Here is a 17,364-nt window from a genome sequence, read left to right as displayed (position 1 = left end):
GTGTGTGTAAAACCAACAGACTGTACACAGAGACCCCTCCTCTATGACCCCACTCTCCCTGCAAAGTATATAATCTCTATATGCAACCTGCTTTTGTTTCCTCGTAAAAAGGTGGAACGGGGGGGTCATATAAGACGCAGTAAAAAAAGGGGGCGATAAACGCGAGTGACACGCATTTCTGGGTAATACCGTAAACACAGTGGGGCTGAGGCGCTGTCAGCACAGAGGGACACTAAGTGTTCATAAATTCCTGGCCGAGCAGAGCAGCACTGATGATTGCATTACAGCTCGCTGCCTGCAGGAGGATTAAGGACTCACCTCTGGAGGAGAGAGAGGCCGAGCGGCTACAGACAGGACCGCCCTGCTGACCACACAGCAGACAGCAGAAACGACATATTTTACTGTACTGTTAAACTGTATTTTTTAAACATGGGTCCTAAAGTTGTTGTTTCCACTGACAGGCTCAGATTGTTATTCTTAGTGTATGACAACATCACAGAAAGGATCCCTACAGAGATAGACCTTTTTGTTACAGAGGAAGATGATTTTTTTAACCACAAACAGACGTTACATCGCTCTCTGCAAACACACCAGACTCCATTCATAAAAACACTGATTTTAGTTTGCTGAAGATGGCAGTTCCTGGTCTATTGCTGCCTTGATGGTTACGTTTGTTTGTGGTATTTTGTGAACGTATAATTGAAAACAACAACATTGACATAAACAACTAACTGACCAGGTAACTGACCGGTAGACAAGCAACTCTGTTCTGCGAGGTAAAATTACTGTTTTTGTCAATGGAGTCTGGTGGCATTGCAGAGCCAGGTTTAAATATTTGAATGTTTTTAAAACCTTATATTTGCATTGTTAAGATGAACTTCCTGCATTTTTTTGGTATCCCATCACCATGTGATGTAAATCTAAATATATATACATATATATATATATATCTTTGTCATTATTGTTTCTATGTTAAAAGTTACACAAATGTAATGACAATCCACTGCTGGTGACATCAGTTCCGACATTTGCTTCTTTAGACCTTGAAATAACAAACATGTGAAACCTAAATATAGCACACAAAAGGTAACTGAATGCTGTTCAAAATAAATGTTGTGGATTTCTGCATGTTTCTGATGTTTAGTTTGTCTCTTGTTCCTGTGCGTCTTTCTCTCTGTTTAACACTTAAAATTAAATTTTAAATTATTTCACACAAATTTGACATTTTTTCCCTGTTTGTCTTTCTGACCTTCCTCTATTATCTGCCTGTTTTGGAGGAGCGTCTTTATTTAATACGCCTGTAACAAATACTTCAGAGAGGACGAGGCCTGGGTGGTTTAATGATGTGAAAGGCAAATTATTTTAAATTAAATTTTTAGAAATACACGATTAAAAAGCAGCCAGTTACACCTTCCTGACTCCAAAATATGATATTGTTAAATAATCTCCCTGAAACGTAAAAACCTCCTCTGAGCTGAGATTCTGTTGTTCAAGACTGTTGCTCCCTTTTTATTATAAGTTGGTTCACAGTGGTCAGGACAGAGTGCTAACACACTGTAACACTGCATGCATGCATACACACACGCACACACACACACACACACACAGGGTAAAAAGAGACAGCGGTGTCCTGTCAGACCTCTGAGCCTGATTTATCCTCCGTCTCTGCTCTCGTCCTGCAGACCACAGACATGAGCGATGCCTTTAATCTCCCATTAAAATGCCCCGGAACAAGTGAGGGCTGCTGTGTGTCACTGTGTGTGTGTGTGTGAACAGCTTGATTAGACAGTGGCAGGTGTGTGTTTGTGCGTCTCTGTGACTCTGCAGCACGTCCATGCAGGCTGCAGCGGCGTCAGGATAAATATTAATGTGCAGGAGCGAGAGGATTGGGAGTTGAGTTATCAGGGCGGGCCTTCCTAATTGACATTTTACCTGCTGTATACCTTAACGGGCGGTAAAACAGCAGGACGGGCTCAGCTGAGGGGGGACGTGTCAGTCAAGATCGTCCCCGTCACTGCTACATTCCTCGGGGAGGAGGAGGAGGAGGAGGAGGAGGAGCTCCTCATCGTTCAGATTCAGCACTGAGGTGTGACATGTAGCATTTTAACATCAGGATGTTATTATTGTTTCATTTAGAGAAATTAAGATGCATAAACAGACGAGGCTCCAGAGGGACCAGAGTCTGAGAGACTTGTTGCATCATATCCTGCCTTTATTAAATAACTGAATTCAATGATTTTTTTTAATACAGACAGAATATTATTTATTAGTTTACTAAAATATTTAAAGACATCATGAAGGAAAAAGAAGTGTTGATGTTTAAAATGTATTTAATGTCTCTCTCGGTGATGTTTTCCTCCCTGTCTGTTTCTTTCTTCTTGTTTTGTTTGTATAAAAGTGTAAATTAATTGTTGACCTTTTATTTAACTCAGAATCTGAACAACAATACTTTATAAAACAGACGAGGCTGCAGCGTCCTCCAGCATCTTCCCCACACGTTAAATCAGCAGGTTGCATTTTGGGGAAATTCTGTTTCATTTTACTAAAAAATTAACAGTTTTTGCTCAATAATAAAACAGCTCATTTTGTTTGACTTGATAACTTTTAATCTGAAAATCTCAGAATTTTGAAGGGAATTTGGTTCATACATATAAAAAAGGTTTCTGTTGACCTGCTCTTTTAAATTCCTGAGATAACTTTGGTTATGATTTGGCGCTATATAAATAATTGATTGATTAATTGACAAGTCTGCAGGATTTAAAATAATAATGAGACTCAAAGATGCCAAAGTATGGCTGTTAAAGATATTTATTTTCACTTGTCAGATTTCAGCCCTGAATTTATCAGGGTTTTTTAATTATATGACCAAGATTTGAATTTGTTTTGTTCATTAAAATGTCTAAAATATGACTGTTTCATCATTTAGCCTTAAAAGCAGCTGCTCGTTTCGATCAATAACAACCTGATTTAATTTACAGTTATATAAACTAATTCTAACTTGGTCTCTGTGGAAAAACCTGGACGGCTGACTTGAAGGTGCCTTGACTTTATTGAGGTTGTTCTTGAACGCACCACATCTCATTCACGTTCAGGAGGCCTGCTGGATTTTTGAGCCTTAAATTTGTTGTAAAAGCAGCGAACAATAATTCAATCTCTTATTTTTGTTTATTTACATTTGTATTTTTCTAACACGCAGGCTGCTTTGGAAAAAACTGTGGCAGTTGTTTAAGTTAAACCAGCTGCTGTAGCTGGATTCACCCTGTATCAGGATGGTGCGGCTGGTACCTGACCGCCTGCACCTCCTGATATTTTCCCAACCCCGCCAGTTGGTTTGTTTTACTTTGTTTTATTATTTTAGTGAGGTTAAATATAAAAATGACTTTAATAAACTGTCAGAAACGAAGAAAAAAATGTGACCCTGTGTATTTTTGCAGAAACATTTAGTTGCTGATTTAGTTTGTGTCGATCACCTGATTGATTGATCGACTTCCTTTTTCAGCTCAAACTACAGTTATGAAAAAATAAAAAAGTCTCGCTCGTTACAGAACTTCACACGTTCATTCATCATCTGAGAAATGCAGTTCAAACACGCTCTCACAGCGGGAGGGCATGTCAACAATCTTCACCACACACTCGCCACATTACTGCACTCACACTCATCCAAAACACACACACACACACACACACACACACACACACACACACACAGCTCTGCACCCAGAAAAGTGTCCCCTCTTACATGATGTGGAAATTGACAGGCGGGGGGCAGACAACAAACAATTACCCCGGAGCAGGAGGGGGAGGGGGGAGAAAATCGAACACAGAGAAAACAAACAGGAGTGATGTCATCAGAGCTAAATGTTAAGCCCTGTGTGAGACACACTGCACAGTCTCTTCATATTTACTGTTTCCTCCATTATAATACCAACATCATAGAAAGCACATCAGACGTTCCCTCTCCTCCCGCTGACTCACACACAGACGCACAAACTGCCTGCAAACACAACACAAAGGTTAATCTATAGACAAACACCATTAAATAAACAGCTCATAATGCCGGCACATTACAGCAGACGGCACATAATTATATTTCCTAAAGGCCAATGTTTGTAATATTTTTTTGAAAAGAGCAAAAGTGACTCAGTGGGAGCTGTGATTTATGAGCGTTTGTGGAGGGGCAGCGTAGCGTGGAGATAACACACACACGCACACACACAAAACTCAGTGATCAGAGACAAACTGGGACCAAAGTCCACATTTACAATGATCTAAATATGTTACTCTATAGTGTTTTAATCTACATAATCTCCTGAGAGGATCACCTGACATACCTGCACTCTCTAAATGAAGTCTGAGGAATAAAACTGCACTTAAAGAATCGCTGCCTCATAAACCTCAGGATGGTTTCAGCTCCTCTGCTGAGTGTTTGGCTCCACCAAGAGGACAAACACAAAACATCTGTTCACACGAGTGAATGAAAAGGCTAATTCACTAACAGTAACTACAGCTCCATGCACTGACAAATTAAAATGAAAGATGCTGGGTTTATGTATCTGTATATTCAGCTACAATGAAAACATGTATGTGAAGACAATAGTGTGTGAAAGGGGAATTCCTGTCCCTTCATAAATCTGGGTCCTATTTTTTTTTACATAATTTTGGGTCCTAATGAATCAAAGATGTGGGGATTCGTGTGTGACAACATTACAGAAAGGATCCCTACAGAGATAGACCTTTATGTTAGAGAGGAAGATGATTTTTTTAACCCCAAACAGACGTTACATCGCTCTCAGCAAACACACCAGACTCCATTCATAAAAACAGTAATTTTACCTCACAGGACACAAGAGTTACTTGTCTTCTATTTCCTTCATTTGTTAGTTTGTTTTTGTGTTATTGTGTTTTAATGGTCAATTTGGATTCAACACAGTATATGTGTAACATGCAATAACACTAACAAACTAATTGATGTTAAGGCAGCAGTAGACCTTTAACTCCTCTGTACTGTGAGGTAAAATTACTGTTTTTATGAATGGAGTCTGGTGTGTTTGCAGAGAGCGATGTAACGTCTGTTTGTGGTTAAAACAATCATCTTCCTCTGTAACAAACAGGTCTATCTCTGTAGGGATCCTTTCTGTAATGTTGTCACACACTTAGAATAACAATCTGAGCCTGTCAGTGGAAACAACAAGAACTTTTAGTGGACGACCTTTCATGGCTGCCATAGTAAGCAATCTTTTGGAGCAATTCCCAAACTGTTTCTTACCTCTTTATCATTCAGATCCTAAAATAAATAAAATAGGTCCCTGGTTTAAAATACAGGAACTGCCCTTTAACATGTTTAACAAAATCACACTATTAAATTCATAAATAAATCAATAAAAACATTTTGGCCAAGACGTTTTTTAAAACAGGTGTGTGTTTTAATTAACTGTACTATGTTTTTTTTAACTAAAATTAATTAGACACTAATGCTTAAGAATCCCCGATAGGCTAATAAATCCAGATAATAAGATAAGAAGCAAAACATTGACCAGTTTTTAACCCGAGCGCTGATAACATGATGATTCCCTATTCTCTGCTGCCATCTGGTGGCCATCAGCTGAACTACACGCTGAGGGAAAAGGTGCAGGAGCTTCTGAAGTGTGTGTGTGTGTGTGTGTGTGTGTGTGTGTGTGTGTGTGTGTGTGCAGCTCACTTATAAAAGTCATGTTTGTAGTCTATCTGTGAGTCTCAGTTTCTGCTGCATTCAGATCTTAATAAGCCAAACACCCTCTCAATGAAGCGTGCTTAAATTTAAACTCAACACCACAGCCCACGTTTTCTGCACACTTCGGCTGCAGCTTATTTAAACACACAGCTTTTGACACCTGTCATTCACACATGCACACAGTGGGTGACAGTTTATCTCCTATCTGCAGTAAACGGACGTTACAATTTCAAAGAAACGCTAAAATGCCACAGCAGAGAGCTGATTTAAGAGCTGTGATGAGAAATGACGTGTGATGACGTCTGTTTGAGGTTCCCCGTTAGCGACGTCTGGCTTCAGAGAAGTTTGTGTTTTGAGAACTTCTCTTTACCGTAAAATTGATTCATAAAAACGCTGCTGATACAACTCATGCTTGTAACCCTTCTGGTGCTGCCGCAACTAGGGTTTAAACTACAGCTACTACTGCTGATGACAACTACCGCAGAACTTTGACTTCTGTCTTGACGTAAATGTGTCAAACAGTTCAGGAAACACAGTGAAGCAGGTTTCAGCCTTCTTCACAAAGATGTTCAGGCTTTGAATCTGTTTCAAAGCAGACTTCTAGGCTGGCATCAGTGGTTTTATGAAGTCTGAGGTGAGAACAGAGACGTGTGTTTTAAGTCTTGTTTTAAGTCCATGTGTACATAATGGTGCTTCCTGTTTCACACCTTAAGAGAGAACTAGTAAAGTGTGTCTGGCACGTTAAGGTTGCAGTTAAGTCAATAAGGATGGATCACTTCAGGCTAAATTCTTAAACTGAATCACGGAGCACCATGCCTCTTCCGTCAAACGTGAAGAAGGGTGCACAATGTCTGCGGTATGATGGCCTCTACAATAAGAGTAGGCATGATATCAATTTCACTACAGGGGAGACTTGATGTTCTCTGCAATTAGATGGAAAAAAACGTGTCTAATATATCGGTATCAAAATCAGCAATCAGCAAAAAGTGTTGGAAAATATCGGCAAAAAAATCCAATATTGTGCATCCCTACTCAAAATCCGTCGAGTCACTGTTGAGACTGTGGTTCATCCTGAATTCAAACCACGTTAGCTAAAAGAAACCACCTTTAAATAACTGGACTTGGAAGGTTATTTTCACCGACCATGAATGCACCGGGCTGCACAGTGGTGCAGTGATTAGTGCTGTTGCCTCACAGCCACAAGGTTCCTGGTTTGAATCCCCGTGCAGATGTAGTGGGACGTACTCCGGCTTCCTCCCTCAGTCCAAAGGCATGCTCGTTAGGTTCACTGGTGACTCTAAACTGCCCGTAAGTGTGAGTGTGAGCGTGAAAGGTTGTCTGTCTTTATGTGTCAGCCCTGTGATTGACAGGTGACCTGTCCAGCCGCCTCTCACCCAGTGACAGCTGGGATAGGCTGGCCTGAATTTTCCAGGATGGGAACTCATTTTTTGGATTATTCCAACACCACATGAATGCAGCACTTACTGTGAAATGCTCCTGGGACTTGTAGTTCTCATCGAGGTAGACGCGGGCTCTGCTGTACTCCTTCATGGCATCACTGGACAACAGCTCTCTGATGGACACACACACACATAATAATCAGGCGTGTCAATCAAATACAAAGCATGCAGGCTCTCTTCATTTAAGGCTGATTAAAAATAACTTTATTAAATCTAGTAAATGTTTACACTGTAGGCCCCATTCTTTAATAGAAACCACATATGTTTAGTGCTAACGAGCAGCTGTGATGCGATTAGCGAGGGGAGAAGTCACCTCAGACGAGCTACAGGCGATTGGTGTGAGGTGTTTCCTCATTATTATTACTGATATAACGTTTAGGTTACATCTTGAGCACTTTATTCATTTTAAACTTTATTAATACCGTGACACTTACAGGTTTCAACATCAGCAATTACAGAAGGTCTCACTAAACGTACAGTCCCAACAAGGTGAGTTACATCTGTGTTGAAACGGGTCGACATAAAGATTTTAAAGAGGCCATGTGTAAGATTTTAAATGTATTAATCATTTTTTATTGCCAATGTGTGAAGGGATAGTAGAGGAACCGAAAAATTGAGACCTTTCCCAACTTCCTCCACTGCCTCTAACAGCCTGTGGGCTGATTCCAATGTAAAACACTCGCAACGGTTTACCCGCGAAAAGAAGAGGATGCGATGTCTCTGTGCGCTCTCCTCGCCTCGCTGCCAAGAGCTCATTCTACACCACTAAAGTCAACAGTGTGCAACACGAGACAACGCAAGCTGTGAAATGGAGACGGATAATGCCAACAAACAACCGGCACCCACAACAACACCAAGACAAACTACACACAAGAATAAAAACAAAAAGAAGTTTTATCTAGTGAAGCCCGTCTGACCAAACAGTGATCGACGTCAGGGGGGAAACTAGAGTCAACATCGGCAGGGCATGCGAATCATGGAGACCTGCGATTGCTTTTGGGGATCAAAACAGACCTACAGCTGGTTTTCTTACTATTGGACAGGTAAGCTGACATCGCCACAAAGTATGTGAAATATACAAGTGTTAGGCAGGTGTGAAAAAATGCTGTAAACTAAGAATGCTTTCAAAAATTGAAGTTTTAATAGTTTATGTTCATTAATGATCAAAATGCAGTGAATGAACAGAAGAAAAATCTAATTCAAATCAATATTTGGTGTGACCACCCTTTGCCTTCAAAACAGCATCAATTCTTCTCAGTACACCTGCACACAGTTTTTGAAGGGACTCGGCTTGTAGAGTTGTTCCAAACATCTTGGAGAACTAACCACAGACCTTCTGTGGATGTAGGCTTCCTCAGATCCCGGACTTTGTGTCAGTGTACTTATAAGAATTGATGCTGGTTTGAAAGCAAAGGGCAGTAACACCAAATATTGATATGAATTAGATTTTTCTTTTGTTCACTCACTTATCAGTTTGTTAATTGATAAAAAATAAACAATTCATATTTATATTTTTGAAAGCATTCTTAGTTTACAGCATTTTTTCACACCTGCCTAAAACGTTTGCACAGTACTACATATCATTGTGATATTGTTGTTTAAGCTAGCTAATGTTCACTAATGCTTGTGATGATTTGGTGGTTCACTGGCGTAATTTGCCGTTTGGTTACGAAGCACAATTCTGGAGTCATGCAGAGTATTTATGTTAAAGCATGCTCCTTAGCATGCTCGCTAACGTTATGACTACCAAAATACTATCCGAGTGTGTATGTCAGTTATCTAGCTTGACAAATAACTTCGCCAGCTAACATGACAAACGGTGTTGATTTTGGCCAACAGTAAATTATGTAGCTGAACAAAGCAAATGTGCATAACTACTGATTGTTTTCAATTAGCCAATATCGCTGCATTATCAACCGTTAGCAAGCAAGCAAACGTTAGCTTGTTTGCTATTGCAGATGATAACAGTTAGCCAGTAAGCCAACGTAGCAAAATACTGTTGAGTGGATAACATCAGCGCGTGCAACAAAGTTGACTGCAGTTCAGTCAATGGCCAACGGTGTCACAACAACGAAGAAAAGTTACACAGCGCACCTTTAACTGGGTAAGACTTGTTCAGCATTTTGAGACACACTTCTTGCACCTTACTTGACATTTACTTGAATATTTCATGAGCTCTTTACTCACTTGACAAAACTGTCCACGTGTGACATGGACTCCTCGTAGTTCTTCCCTCCGACCTCCTGACAGTGAACGGCCAGGAATTGAGGCCTGTGAGTCTGCACCGTCTGTGAGGAGAGGAAACACACACAGGTCAGTTTGTCTGCGCTTCAGAGCGTCCGTAACAACACCTCAGCACATTCATGAGCTCGTTATAATCAAACCGTAACTACATGATACAGTCGGGCACAAAACGTGTGATAATGACGTCTGAGCAGCTCTGATGGAGGCAGAGACTCTGAGACACACGTCGCTCAGCAGGGATCTGTCTGCAGACCAGTGTGTGTGTGTGTGTGTGTGTGTGTGTCAGCAGGGTGTGACAGATGTTCACAGTCAACACAAGTGCTGACACATCGCCCACTTTGCACACTGTGCAGGAAAATGTCAGGAATGATGTTCAGACGGTTAGAAACACTCGAGGCTGTTGTACAGAGACAAGGTGGTTAAATTAATATAAACTACCTGCATGTTCTATTTAAGACACTTAGTACTCACATATTACTGTGTGTAAAGTTAAGGTTATAACAGCTCCCAAAACATGAAAAAAAAGCGATAAACTGAGGAAAACGTTGCTGAAGATTTTCTGCTGACAGAAGAAGAAAATGTCACCTGCAAAGATTTTTTAAAAACAAATACAAATATCTCAAAGATGTCCTAAAACTAGTGCAGCCTGACTTCAAAAAAATCCATCAAAAACTCAAGATCTACTCAATGAACTCACATTAAATGTGCAGAAAGGTGTGCTTAGATTTAGCAACAGTAAGAACCATTGTCTTGATATGAAGTTAAAACTGCAGGAAATATCTCTTAAACAAATTAGTCTCCAGATGTATTTAGAACATTTAGTTTCTCTCAATATGGAGAAATTGAAGATTAGTGCCTGTTTGCACTTTTGTCTTGAAATAAAGCCACATGTATATTAGGGCAAGCAGCACTCAGCAACTAACTTTAAAGACATTTAAAAGTCACCTCACTACAGCTACAAAAATAACAACTACCAACATTAACAACCATTCTGTAAACAGATTACAAACAAACATTCCTATAAATGTGCAGAACAAACACAGAACACCTCTCTGTCAGGTGAAACACTGCGAGTCATTTCAACCACTGTGACATCCCAGAGACGGACTTGAAGAGAAGTTTGGTAAAGACATGAATGTACGTCAGATTGGTTTCTTTCTATAAAGAGGGGTGTAATGCTGCTTCACATGTTCAGACACAGATATAATGTTACAGTGTTTGATGTCCAGACTAAACCTGGGTGAAGTTTCTGTAGGTGACAGTATGTTGGAGTAATCCCCAGACTGCTCAGCTCCGTCTGCAGGCTGCTGTGAGCGCCAGCTTTCACACTGTTGTCTCTACACGCTGCACTTTGTGCAGGGCTCCACTCTTTTTAAGAAATCACTTTCCAGTTTTTCTTAACACAGGACAGCACCTGCAAACAGTCATAATTTACTGGTAGGCCGAATACTGACACATATTACTGCTCAGGTGAGATAAACCAGGTTGACGCGTGCTTGCAAATACATATTTTCTTTATTTATTCTCTTTAGTGGCTGTGATGAACTGCTCACATATACAACCATTTTTTCCGCAGTTTATATGAGATGAGCTGAAAATCGTCAGTGATGCGATTGTGGATGTGTGGTGAATCTGGTGACCGAGGCAGAAAACACCTGCTGCTGGTAAGAAAACAGAAACAGCTGGCTTACAGAAATCAGTTAGGGTAGCAACCAGAGGGGTGATAACACCGGCTAGCTACCATTAGAATATGTCATGGAGTCATTTTAAGTCAAAAGATCTGGTTTTAAATTAGCATCGCGATCACGATAACAATCCAACAATCCATTTTACTTCACAGGCTCAACATAAAATGACGTGTGCTCTTAGAGGAATATAGTTCTGTCAGTGAACTATTAGCTGCTGACTTCACGTAACAATCTGCTGCTTCAATACTGCACACTGACCAGCTACAGCAGCCTCAAAGGGTCAAAACTCAAACTCAGAAACGCAATGGGTGTAAAAACACAACCACCACTGGGAGGAGAAACTGCGTGGCAGGAGAGGGCGTACCTGTCTCACCGCACAGTCAAGTTTCAAACAGAAATACACCCCTAGGTTCACGTCTGAGCGAGGGGCTAAAATACTATTAACATTTTCCAGGACAACATAAATAATTTACATTTTAATCAGTTTCCAGATGTTAACATGACTGGAAAACTATTCTCTAAATCTCCAGGTTGTGACAGCCTCAGCAGGCATAGGAGAGCTGGCCAATCAGATGAAAGTGGGCTTTTAGGGGCGGGGTTTCTTAAAGGGACAGAGCCGACTGAGTGGTTTCAGGCTGTATGAGGGCCTGCACAGAGCACCAGAGTGAGAAACATGAGGAGTTTTTTTAACTGTTAATTATGCTGAGCTACTCCACAGGTATCACCCCTTTAAGATAGCCCGTCTTATTTTTCAAACAAGTACATTTAATTTACATTTAATTTTTCTCTGCGAGTTTCCAAGTTGTATCGTCCTTTTAAAGATGTAAAGAATTAGATGTCAATTTTCAGCACACTAAATATAACAAAATCATTGTTAAATACTGTATTATAATATCTTAAGACAAGTATATTTGTTTTAAGCTTAGCTGCACTGTTTTAAAGACATATTTCCTGAACATAAGTTTTGTTTTAAGAAAATGGTACAAGCAGCTGCTGAATGTGAGCTCATCTTCCTCCATGCAGAGGAAATCATTCTTAAATATTTTCTCAGATCATTTTAAGTTACATTTTTTCACCTTCTTTCTCTTGTCTGCAGTGTAAGACTTCCTGTAAGCGCTCCCCTCCAGAGTCACATGACCTCATGTTGCTCTAACACCCCCCCTACACACAGCGAGGTGTTTGTGAGCAGCCTGTCAGAGGTGTTCAGAGCGGCCGACCTCTAATGGAGAATCGATACCACACAGTGATTTAGAGTCCTCACAGCACTCACAGGGTCGGCTGTGGACGGCAGGAGGCAGACGTACATCACTGTCACTCTGAGTGGGGGGGTTGGAGGAGGAGCGGGAAACAGTTCTACTACTCCACCCGACTCCACCTCAGTGCTGCATTCTGCTCGCTGCAATCAAATAAAAGTAACGTATGGCAATAAAGGTATGGATTTCCCATCGACCTCTGGCTCGTCACTTAGCCCGACGACCCCGCGGAGACGCTCAAAGTTACAAAGATTCGTGCAGCTCTCAGCTCGTGATGGAAAAGGTCACACACTCAGGAGCTAACAGCTAATGTCAGCCTCCAGTCTGACGTGTGTGTGTGTGCGTGCGTGTGTGTGTGTGTGTGTACACAGCAACATGCACGTGCTGGTGTTCACCGTCTGTGTTTGTCTTTCCAGGCTGTAACTTCAGCTCTGCGTCTGCAAACACACAGTTTCCAGGAGCTGGCTTCATCAGCACACACACCGAGCAGCTCCACGCAGAGAGCTGACTTTACTCTGTGACCAACATCCAATTACATCCACCGCTGTTAACAAGACAGTCTGTGTACACTCAGCACAAGTATTGACAGGATAAATATTGTATGAATAAAAGCTGACTTTATGACAGCTGCTCAGAGTCATAGAGCCACGGAGCTCAGGCTGCCGGATGTCTCTGCACTTGACGAGGTCAGTCTGATGTGGAGGGTTGTCCTCACATCCTCTTTGCTCCTCTAACTCTCCATCTGAACATGATGCAGAAACAACACAACTTATTCCTCCCAAAAACTACATTCATCAACGTCAGCCTGCAGTGGAGACAGTTCAAAGGTTACAGCCAGTCTGCTGGTGCTTCTGGTGATGTTTCCATGTGTTTAATACAAAGCTGGTTTCCTCTAAAGACTCACATTTAGACGTCTCTGATATAGAGAAACAGTAAGAGCTATGTCAGTGAACTTTTCTAGAACTTTTATTAGACTTCGGGCTCGTCGTGTTTCCAGAGAGAAAGAGCTGTGGACCTGGTGGGATCGTCCTGATTCTATCTCTGAATGAGGTAACACAAAGGTGACTGAGCCTATGGCCCGCTGATGAAAGCCTTTGCATTTGCAGTATATAGTATTGTTATGGGCTGGGTGTCTGTGGCGGCTTTCGCAAAAAGAATCCCAAGCGGCGCCCAGTCATAGACGCGTTTTCCATCAGCCAGCAGTGGTTGGTCTGCCAGAGAGGGTAGGCTGAGCTAAGCGGCTGCTTTTCCGCTCTCTGCAAGTGTTGCGAGTAAACAGTAATCTACTATGGCTGAACAAACAAAGAAGGATGGATGACTACAGATACAACTTCAACAAGAAGTGAAAATCCAAAGAAAGAGAAACAAACTCGATGCTCAGATGAAGCAAACAGTCTGAAAAAGAAAAAAAACGTCAGCCAGGAAAATCAAGAGTTACAACCGGAGCCAACCGTGGACTAGGGATAGGCATTTGCAGTAATCTTAATATTCGAGTAATCTTATTACCTAGTAATCGAGTAGTATTTCTATAAAAAACACACGGCGGACACGGACCTCTCGGCCCGGAAATAGTTGGCTATATGCCTGTAAGAGAACATTAACATTAACACTTTAACATTAATGTAAATAAATTGCCAACAATAGAAAGCAGGTGTAATTTCAAATACCATGAACAACATAAACATGCCTTCAAATAACGTTGTTGAAACATTTCGTTGTCAAACGTCACAGCGGAAGAGGACTGTACGGACTTCTGATCTGTGTTGTGTAACTCTCGTAGCCGCTGTCCGGCGTGACGGAGGCTCGTACTCCGGCTCAACAAACGCCATCAGCTCACGGAAGCCTTCTCCTTCCACAACACTTAACGGGAGCATATCTCCAGTCACCATGTCCGTTATCAGCGGGCTAATCTTCTCCGCTCTTGTATCACCACAACGGCATGTGCTAAGAGTGCTAGCAAATGATATGATGCGAGATTGCCTGTTGTCTGTCTCCGCTGGCTTCTCCTTGTGCTTTAAGCGCGCGTGGTGAAACATCGAACTAGTATTTCTTTGATCTACAAGTTTAACACCACATATCAGCACAGCACGTTATCAACTTCTTTTGTCAAAGTACTTTCAGACATCACTTTCCTGCTCACAGCTGACATGGTGCATGTAACTGAGTTAAAGTACTTTAGCTGAAAACAACGCATGCGCAGGTGAGCGGGTAGTGTAACGTTACTCGAATAATGAGAATAAAAAGGTACTCGATTACTCATCCCCGTCCCTACTGTGGACGTCTGGTTAAATTGGGAAGAGTGCTCTTGAGTTTCCGATTATCGCCATTAGGTGGTGCCCAAGAGAATGAAACTGATTGTCAGTTCAAGTGCAAACGTGTAAATCTACAACTGCACGCTCATTAGAGAGCGAAATAAAACCAGCAGAGTTGTGAAAAAGGAAGTGAGTGTTTTTTCTCCGTGTCTCTGTGTGTTTGGGCACGCCCAGGCGTCGATAGTTTCCAGTGAATATAGAATTGAATTTGTGCTGGAAATGCCCATCCCTACATGAACCACGTTAGCTAGCATAACCACCGTTAGCACAACTGTAGCTGTATAGCAGCATATTTTTTCTGGCATATTAGTGGTGATTCAATGTTGTTTTTTTCTTTGCAAAAGGAATGTCAAAGCCTCTGGGACACTGAGGGAGATAAGGAGAGCGAGTGTGTGGCAGGGTCAGCACTGAGAGAAGACTAACACTAAAGTGTCTGTAAGACAGCAGCTTACGTGTCAGTTCATGTTCAAGTAAAAGTGATGGAAATTATGCTTCACTTAGAGCAACAACTGAGACGTCATCTTTATAAATACGAACATATTTATGTAAAGAAAACAATTTTAACTGTTTGTTTCATCTCCATGAAGTACGTCAGAGCTGAACTCAGATGAGTGAGACAGAGAGCGGCTTCATGGAGGCTAACCAGCAGAGCCTGAGTCTCATTTCACGCTCTCTATTCAGAGGTGGAAAATCATCTGTGCAGAACTGATGAACTACAAGGACTCCTTAGTTTGACTGCACGGCTGTGGTGCATTCAATACCTCAAATAACTCTGTGAATAATGTGGGAAATATGACGCTTTGGGAAACAGTCTGGGGTTTTTATTCAGAGATTTGACATCAAATTAAAACCTCTCTCTGTTAGGAAGCAGGCGGTCAACAGACGTCCAGGAGTTTAATCTAATGACAGATTTTTAAACATCAAATCCATGACCTCTCTGATGACCTTTAACGTGTCTCGTCTCTGCAGATCACAGATTATAAGACCTGTGTGAGGTCCTGACATTAACAGTGGCCCGTGACGGACCGAGAAGTTTCCAATGCAAATCTCCTGAGGGATTTTTCACTTCAGTGCGGTGCGATGCAAAGTGCTGTTTATTGTCCTGCAGCAGCACGGCCGGATTCCCTTTAGCACAGTCTGATGACCACGTGCTGCAGGAAAATGAGACCATTTGGTTACATGTAAATGTCGGGGGTATCCTCACACAAGCTGAGAGCCCTGACGCTGGATTTGATTTGGTGGGTATGAAAATTAGAAGCAAAGACTTTAAAAGGCCTTTTGCGTTTTCAGTGTAGTTTCAGAACATCCAAAAAAGACCAAAACCAAATCCTAAGAAATCACCCACAGCTTGTGTGGTCAGATCCAGATCTTGTGATCCCAAAATCTTCGATGTTTTTAGGCAGAAGGAGGCATGAACAAGAGTCTCTTTGACTGAAGATATGAGCACAATAGTTTCTTCTATATAGTGATATTCATGGTTTAATATCTGATCATTTCTGCGAGCCAGAACAGTATCCTGATACTGACGTTAAAGTTTAGAAGGTTATTAATATGCACTCAGTCATCTACTGCATGTTTTAAAGGCTGTATCCTTCTTTTTTTTCAAAAACACAGAATTATAAAAGTGTCATGTTCAGTGTTCAGGGTAACTCGTTACAAAGTAACCTGTTCGAACTATTCGGTTACTTTTTGTCGAATCAAGTAATGTACCGCGTTCCTCCTGAAAGTCAAGTAATCTTATTTAGTAACTTTCTCATAAACAGTAATCGGTTACTGGAAAATAAATCACTGTGTTTCTCTTTTCCTTTTGTCTCCACAGAAACAGAAACTCCCTGAAGCTTTGTTTCTGTTTCTCTCCTCCTTCTTGGCAGATAGCTGCGTACCAGCAGGAGGTAAACACAGCTGTGTCAGTGCGCATGTGTAGCTAGCTAACTCAGCTAGTGAGCTGTCAGAGAGGACAGTGTTTACTTTGTGGAAATATTCACATTATTCTGAATGTTTGGGTGAAAGGGACGAGAACAACATGACGGTGAAATGTAAGCTGTGTCTGGAGGAGAAGTGCTCGTCAGCTGTGAAGAGCTCGACTTCAAACGTGAAGAAGCATCTGCAGCTAAACGCAGCTCCACAACACTGGTGGGACTAAGAGCCTGTGTTGTATTGTTGTCATGGAAACGGCTGTGCCTAATACTGTACGCCTCTGCCCAGTTCACTGTCAGACTGTTAGCATCATAAAGAGCTGTAAAGGTTATACTGCGTCTGTCATTCCTGTTATCAGGCTGCAGAGTTACAGATTATGGGCCGTAAATGATGCGATGCAGAGATGGTAGAGTCGACACATTCAAAGGTAGACGTACAGCAGGCTACACGCCGTCCTGATGATATAACACACATGTGGAACGAGTCACAAAGGGGGTTTCATTTTTGGTAACACGTTACTCTTCTCAGGAGGTAACGCAGCAAGGCAATGAGTTGCTTTTAAAAGTAACGTTACCAACACTGGTCATGTTAAACATCAGTGTCTCTCCAACGCTCTTCTACAGACACAGGAAGTTCAGAGCTGACCTGCAGCTAACATTAGCTACGCTTCTTTCTAGTAGATGTTACCTTCAGTCTTCATCGTTTATGTTTTTATCGGGAGCCGAATAATCCACAGAGGTCGCCTCTTCTTTAAAACAAACAGACCCGCTAATCTGAACC

At 41.5% G+C, this 17,364-nt stretch overlaps 1 protein-coding gene across 2 annotated transcripts in view; it reads right to left on the bottom strand.

The window, feature by feature from the left end:
* Positions 1 to 17,364, bottom strand: part of LOC138589011 (inositol polyphosphate-5-phosphatase A) — a 177,762-nt gene that overhangs the window by 108,984 nt on the left and 51,414 nt on the right. For both annotated transcript variants that reach the window (XM_069659282.1, XM_069659281.1), the window contains exons 3-4: positions 9,358 to 9,458; positions 7,196 to 7,283 (exon numbers count right to left, since the gene is read on the bottom strand). In XM_069659282.1, the coding sequence (XP_069515383.1) occupies positions 7,196 to 7,283; positions 9,358 to 9,458 (189 nt within the window). The remainder of the gene's footprint in view (positions 1 to 7,195; positions 7,284 to 9,357; positions 9,459 to 17,364) is intronic.

This window comes from Semicossyphus pulcher, unplaced genomic scaffold (genome assembly GCF_022749685.1).
Source record: "Semicossyphus pulcher isolate SPU_LCO1_2020_fin unplaced genomic scaffold, fSemPul1.0.p SCAF_12, whole genome shotgun sequence".
Classification (NCBI taxonomy): Eukaryota; Metazoa; Chordata; class Actinopteri; order Labriformes; family Labridae; genus Semicossyphus; species Semicossyphus pulcher.
Note: the sequence above shows the minus strand (reverse complement) of the source record. Positions and strands in the feature narration are given on the sequence as shown.